Source organism: Poecilia formosa, unplaced genomic scaffold (assembly GCF_000485575.1).
Source record: "Poecilia formosa unplaced genomic scaffold, Poecilia_formosa-5.1.2 Scaffold429, whole genome shotgun sequence".
NCBI lineage: Eukaryota > Metazoa > Chordata > Actinopteri > Cyprinodontiformes > Poeciliidae > Poecilia > Poecilia formosa.
Window position 1 is genome coordinate 340,611 of NW_006800368.1, and position 7,550 is coordinate 348,160.

General features: G+C 38.4%; 1 protein-coding gene across 2 annotated transcripts in view; it reads right to left on the minus strand.

Annotated features, from left to right (window-relative positions):
• Positions 1 to 980: 980 nt before the first annotated feature.
• Positions 981 to 7,550, minus strand: part of LOC103155457 (lamina-associated polypeptide 2, isoforms beta/delta/epsilon/gamma-like) — a 22,977-nt gene continuing 16,407 nt past the window's right edge. Inside the window, exons 4-6 of one of the 2 annotated variants that reach the window (XM_007577151.2) lie at positions 5,733 to 5,860; positions 3,409 to 3,503; positions 981 to 1,994 (exon numbers count right to left, since the gene is read on the minus strand). In XM_007577151.2, the coding sequence (XP_007577213.1) occupies positions 1,604 to 1,994; positions 3,409 to 3,503; positions 5,733 to 5,860 (614 nt within the window). In that variant the 3' untranslated portion in view covers positions 981 to 1,603. Of the gene's footprint in view, positions 1,995 to 3,408; positions 3,504 to 5,732; positions 5,864 to 7,550 lie in introns of both variants that reach the window. The other variant, XM_007577150.2, reaches the window with a different exon arrangement.

Sequence of the window (7,550 nt, forward strand, 5' to 3'; positions counted from 1 at the left end):
AAGTCGGGGGCGGGCAATCCTGCTCCTGGAGGGCTGGTGTCCTGCAAATCTTAGACGTCTCCCTGGTCCAACACACTTGAATCCAACAGCTGAATCACCTCCTAAATGCAGTCAAATTCTCCAGAGTCCTGCTAATGACCTCATTTGACTCGGGTGTGTTGAAGTAGAGACGCATCTAAAAGTTGCAGGAGTCCTGGAGTTGCCCACCACTGGTATAAGTGCTACTTATACACCATACTGACGCATGTCCCCAAATAGGAGTCAAATATGTTTACAGATCTATGCCCATTTCCTAAACAACTTGAAATATTAATGCCATGTTGTTATCTTTAAGTTTGTGTACAAAGATCTTTGAATATATGGTAATGCAAGATAGTTTTGAACGACATAGTACCCATCGTCTGCCAACAAAATTGTGTGTTAACAGCAGTGAAGAAACTTTTAATGGTATGTTATGACGTAGACCAAAAAAATGCACATGAATCAACATCAATTTCAAAACATTGATTCAACACAATTATGCATCCAGATCCACATTCAGATGATGGTTGAATCAACGTTAACATAATGTCAGTTATGGTTGAAACCTCAACATTGATTCAACATGCAAGTCACTGACCACTTTCAGTATTGTTTTAATGTCAGGCTTCAATATGGATCTAATGTTTCTGCCCAACTTTGTTTCAATGTTGATTCACTCGGTTTCCTATCTGGGTTGTTTTTGTTCTAATTGACCTTTGCAAACTTGTTGAGAGGTTGAATTCTATTTTAGGTCGAGTATCTCTTCTTGTTTAATCCATTGTAAAATGTTCTTATGGTGCATTCATACCCTTCCTTGTCTAGCCTTGTGGCCTTTGTGGATGTTGTTACTAAAAACAGAAAGCTGGTGTCTATAGTAGTAACAATTCAAGAGAAAGCACAAAACAAATCCAAAACAAAGTGATAAACGCAATCATTTTCAACAGGAGGATCAAAAATGGCATAATGAGGAAACTGAAACACTAAAGTTTATTTAGAGAGAAATATGGCTACATAAGAATGAAATAAAGGAATTCAATTGTTTTACAAGAAGCCTAAAGAAAATATATCAAGAATTGAAGTTTTAAAAGCCTCTGGATTTTCTTTACAAGCCATCCTCTCATCAACAAAGATGGTCCAAGTACAAAAAACTAAGCTTTACCTTTAAGCCTGATAAGGCTAATAGATGGGAAACACACATTTCATTACGAAACTAACACTAAACTGATGATGTTATGATTTAAAAAAAACATCTTAAGAAGAAAGTTCTTCTTGTTTATTTTTCTAAAAATGATCAGTGAGTAATTCTAGTATAAGTCCAGGGTCAAGAATGGACCAACACAGCAAGAGAAGCGTCAGTCCTTTCACAGCTGCTCAAAGTGATCATTTGGGGCAAACATCACCACATTACTTCTTAGACCTTTACTTGAGGCTGATTAGGGAAGAAAGACACTTTCTTAAAAATAGAATCTGACATCAGGTAATCTTGAGGTAAGAAAAATTGGCTACACTGTAGATTCACACCTTAAAAATGAAGTAGAGGCATTGACAGTGACCAGACCCTTCCAAACTATTTATGCACTCTTTATGCTGTTCCACTTGCAAATGATTTGGAGTCTGACGCTTGAAATGGGCTGACAGAGTTTGTCTCCATGGCCAGGTAAACAAAAATCACGAATGTGGCCAAAATAGCGAACAGGGCCAGCTTTTTCCACAAAGTCATGCTGCACCGCACTGCTCTGGTTGGACCTGCAGATGGAGCTGTAACAGAAAGCTTGGAGGAGGAGGAGCTAGAAGATGTGAAGGAGGTGGAGGGATTCAAACTGGACATTCTGTTGACTGCATGGCTCCCTGTGTAGGAGTAGCTGCTGGTCTTTGTGGTTTTTGGAGACGGACAGGAATTCTCATCACTCCATAAGTCACTGGAGATTAGCGGGCGCCCAGCTGCTCCTCGGATGGGCTTTCGGCAGCTAGCGCTGTGAAAAAGAGTTCAGAATCAAGTTTCTCATAAACAACATGAATCAGGTCTAATAGAATTTTGCTTAGAGCTACACTACAACTCTCACCACTTACAGGTGCAACTTAAGATTACACCTTTATCAAGAAGAATTAGATCAGCTGACATCTGATAACAAAATAATCATACTAGTAAAATGAAAATCAATAAAATATTAACCTCTGACTGCTTTGCTGTTATTGGTTCAAAGTCCCAAAACTAAAATAAATGTGTAAAGGAAAGTGGGTCTATGTGCCTCACTTTAGCACATTTGTAGCAGAGCAGAGAAGCAAAGATGAAGACCTGAGCGAACAGCTTTTCTTTCACTAAACTGTTGTGCTGATGTTTCTTAGCTCAGAGGGGCCATGACAGGATGCTTAGACAGAAATGGCTCCAAACCTCAGACATGCAGCTTTCAGTTCATAACCAAGTCAAGTCGCTTATTTGTACATTTCAGCAACAGGCCAATTCAAAGTGCTCAACACAGTCAGTGTATCCAGGTAAACTAATATCCCATTGAAAACTGAATATATTTCATCGACAATAATGAAATCATAAACCTCATACAGATATTCAATCATCAATCAAACCACACAGACACACATAAGGTCCATCATAAACAAAAAGACAGAATAATAACAAAAAGACAAATACAATTTTCATCCACTGCCATATAAACTAAAGCGCCAGCGATTCCACAAACTAGAGAAGAACCTCACTGAGCTTTGAACAGGATTGGTCAAAGTCTGAATGATGCCGTTTACAGATCAGGTTAACCTATACTGTACATAAGATTTCCAAACGTAGCAGAACAGGTTGGTACACTATCATTTACAATCATCTGACTGGCACTACTCCATCGCTGCACCTTCAGCAGCATCCTCATGCCATCATTGTAAGAGACCTGAAGATTATGCGTGCTGCTTTTTCTGTATTGCCGCCACAGCTGGCCAGTAAACATCGGAATAAAATATGCTTTAAAGAGTGAAGTTTTGTCATGGAGGGAGCATATAGAGAACTTTCAAAGAAGCATATTAGCTTGTGCATATTGCATACAACTCTGCCTGTAAATGTATCCATCAGCAGACAGGTCATCGGTGATACAATGTCACAAATATTTCTCCTCATCACTGACTTGCAGGATGCTGCCAGAGTGAAGTCAAGGAAAGATAATCTAGCTTCTACCCATGCATAATGCTGCATTATGGATACACTGTGGTGGAAGATATTGGAAATGGGAGAATCAAAAGGGAAGGTCTTCTGCCCTATCATGATGATTGACTTATTGGTCAACTTAGTTAGTTATTTGGGTGTTGGCCATTTTCAGTTTTTGAAAGTATAGACACAAAGCATAGATAATATGAAATGTTTTAGAAAAGGAGACCTCTGGTTACCTGATTCCTGTTGGACTGTTTATATCAGGAAAAAGCTCCTTCAGAACATCTTTCTCCACTTTTAGCATCTGATCACTGGCAGTGATTTTCTCAACCTGCACAGAGAGAGCAAAATTAATTTGAACAGTGAATGTCAGCAGGTTTTATGACTGTCACATCTGGCCCTACAGTCACATTGGCACACAGCAGAGTTCCAACAATACACAAATATCATGGTTTGGTACATGTCCCTGCTTTAAAGTCATGGCTTGATAAACTTTATATATCCTGTAATCAAGAAAAAAAAATAAAAAAAGTATTAATTTAGTTTTACTTTGACATGAATAAAATAATGTTTTTTTTAATTTATGAAATCCATTTCCTTTTGCATCTCAAACTCCCAGTTGGTTGTAGCAGATGGCTGTTTGTACTGTGCCAGATTCTGGTTCTGCCGGAGGTTTCTTCATTTTAAAGAGCCGCTTGTCCTCTCCACTGTCGCTACATGCATTTTTGGTTTGAGGGATTGTTGTAAAGTCAACAACACAATGCAAGTGATTGTCACTACAATTCATGGTTCCATTTTCCACATAATGTAACCGGTAGTGCTTATGATTAAAAAAATAATAATTATGTGATTGGTATCAATGATCAGCCCTCATTGGTGATCGGAATCGGAAGGAAAAAACCTGATCGACACATCTCTAATCATTACTATAAGGGAATAAATCAGAGAAAACTCCTGCTGACTGGAGGCAGACCCGTTGCTTGCCTGCTGTCAGGAGTTTCTGTGTTTGATGGCTTATTGAAGGTTTTAGTGACATAAATCTAAAACTAGACAGAGGATCTCAAAGGTCTCCACACCCTGTGGAAAGCATGCTATGGAAACCATCCTTGATTATGTCAAAGCATTTTTCCACAACTGTGACATGCATTACATGTCAGTTGTAATGCATGTCACAGTTGACATGACTGACTGCTCTTGTAAAAAATATACTAAATATATACAATTGTAGAATACTTGCGCATATTTGAAGCCAGACTAATCATCAACATGCTTCAAGTTAGCTAAAGATTATTTGACTGGAAGAATGTTATTTTGGAACCACTAATTTTGTATGTAATGTATTTTAATTGTAATTAAATTGTAGAAAATCACAATTCGAAGTGTACCAAGTGTACTATCAGCTGCTTTTTTGGAACAACTAGAGGTATACTTTGTGCACTTTAAGTATGCAGCTTTTTATGCAATATAAACACGTTTAATGGTTGTTCAAATTTCATAATATCTACGACTTACATGCGAGCCTCTGTGTGAACTGCAAACAAGGTAAAAGTGTATGGGGAAATTTTTCTGCCAAAAGTCGAGAGCACACATCTTCAGTCTGAAAACAGGACTTCACGTCTTTGTTCTCTAAACTTGTAATGCTTGTACTCAAAACTTTTGCTCTCTTTCAAATATTCATTGCTGGTGTGCTGTGGTGGTGCAGGGGTTAAGCACAACCCACATATGGAGGCCGTAGTCCTCGACGCAGCTGTCGCAGGTTCAATTCCTGGCCTTGGCGACCTTTGCTGCATGTCTTCCCCCTTCTCTCATTACCCACTTTCCTGTCAATTAACTCTCAAATAAAGGCCCCTAGAGCCAAAAAAAAATAATCTTTAAAACAAATATATATATTCATTGCTTTTTCAAACCTTTTCCTTGCGCTCAAAACTTGTCTCTGTTCAGTCAAATTTCCGCTTGCAAACGTCTCTGCTCGCTTGCAAATCATTTTCTGCTCACAACGAAAGCAAAAAAGTACCACCACCTGGCAATTCTTAGAAGAGGCTACAATAACATCACATGTAGCGAGTGTGCCAAGTACACATGGATGGTAATGATGGAGAATATTTGGCAATTTTATAGCTGTTAATTTCCTACTCATTATGGTCCACCATGGTTATTGTTTTCCTTCCCACTTGCGTGCATCAGGACTAAGAATCGTGACGTTTGTCGAGTACGAATGACGTTCAGGTCGGAATGAAACCTGGCCGTAGAGACACAGGTCACATTTGAAAAGATCAGAAATGTATCAGATTTAGGAACACATTTTCAAGTGGCCATTTGTCAAAGTTGTGTCTGTATTTTCATGCAAGACCGTCATAAAAAGATCAGATACAGGTTGAATAAAAGCAAACAAACAAATTGTTTCATTCTGATTTGGGTCACTTCAGGCTGCAGTGTGAATGTAGCCCAAGACACCACTCAACAGCACTGCAGAAAGTAGGACTATTGAGTAATCACAGGTCTTCCCTGGTACAGCAGCTGTTCGGTTTAGTAGAGTCAGATTTCTTAACTATTTTCTTACCGCCTGGTTCTGGCTGCTGCTGCTGCTGTTGTTATGACTGCTAGCTGGGGACTTCCCTCTGTTCCTCACTTGAGTCTCCACCACTGGAACTAGTTCAGGTTCAATCACAGGTTCTGGTACTGCCACCGCTACTGCAATACACAATAAAGTCCATTACAACTGTCCCACAACAGCCAGCACATGCATGTCTCTCCATTAAGACAGACAAAAGATTTAGGTCTGTGTCAGTCTTCCACAGGCCCAATTTGATTTGATTTATATTATTTGACTTCTAAAGGCAGACTCAGTCTGACAGTACAGAAACACTAGACATGACTCGGGGTATAACAACAAACCCAATTGTCACTGTTACTGTGATTGTTTTGTTCTTTTGATTCTGAAGTGTGGCTCCAACTAGGAACATCCCAATTGGGTTTTTTGTCTCTTCAGTCTGAATCCTTTGATTCTGAGTATCGGGCGGTACAGAGTCCTGAGCCGATAATTCAAAATTACCTTTAGAAAATTAGGAAGCATGAAGAAAGAGATGCAGTAGGTCCTTTATTTTTTGTTTTATTCTTTGCATGCTCTTGAAATACGAACGCATGTGTCCCTACCTCCCACTTCCAACAGTACTATTGATGGATACCGTTACGTTCCCATTTGTATTGAGAATAAATATTCATATACATCCGATCCCTGATCGGGATATAATGCCCGATTCCAATCAAGTCTGAAACTACTTGATCAGGCCAGATTTCCGGTCACATAGTCGGATCGAGACATCCTTAGATTCAACAAATAAATACGATTTTGTACCTGCATAGAGATCTTCATTCTGAAAAGGGAAACCACTAGAAGAATGGAGGACCAAACCGACATAATAATAGAATAAATAAAATAAATATATAGATAAAAGAATAAATGTATAAATAAAAGAATAAATATATATTTTGAAAAGAAATAAAAACAAATATATTTTTTGGAGGACCAAAACTGACATAAGAAATAAAATAATAAATATAAAAGGAATAAATAAAAGCATAGACATATATTTAGTTTTTCCTTTTCCTTACACATGAGTTTCCATCAAGTAATATATATATTTTCCTTTTCATTTCCCCCAAACATGCGTTTTTGTCAAGAAAAATAGATATTTTGTCTAGTCTTGTTTTTGCTTCTCCCTTTTCTGCTTGCTGCATTTCTGCTTGGTCTTTTTCCGTTGACACTCCTGTCAAGTCATAATCAATATTTTAAATAATTTTAATGTTAAATAATCTAATGTTTTCTTCAATAGCTTCCATATTGTGTGCCACATTGACTAGAAATCAGTGTGTAACCAATCGCAATCGACCGGTGGATTGTGGAAGGTTTTGAGTCGATCTCTGCAGTAAGTGGCAAACTGAACGCCGCCCAGAGGCTAAAACCAGCGCGTCCTCTTCTGACCCGCTTATCAAAATATTCATACACATATATACACACACACATATACATATATAAAACACACACATACAGGGTTTCCCCCAGAAAACTTGCTAAGCCCAGTGGTCGGGGCGTCAAGGCGGTCCACCGTGTTTTTATATTAAAAGATGTGAAGTTGACAGAAAATATTAAAATATTACTGTGTAATTATATGTTACAGGAAAAGATCTCCAGTGAAATGCTATTTAAACCCACAACTAGTCTAAAAACAACAAATTTGCACTTCTGTTTAATCCAAATTAAGTCAGCGGCTCCATCAGGCCCCCAAGGGCTTCAGGGGCCCCATAAATGCTAATACATTAAAACAGACCACAGATACAAATGTAATACTTGTTTATCCCTTCTAGAACCGAACCTGTC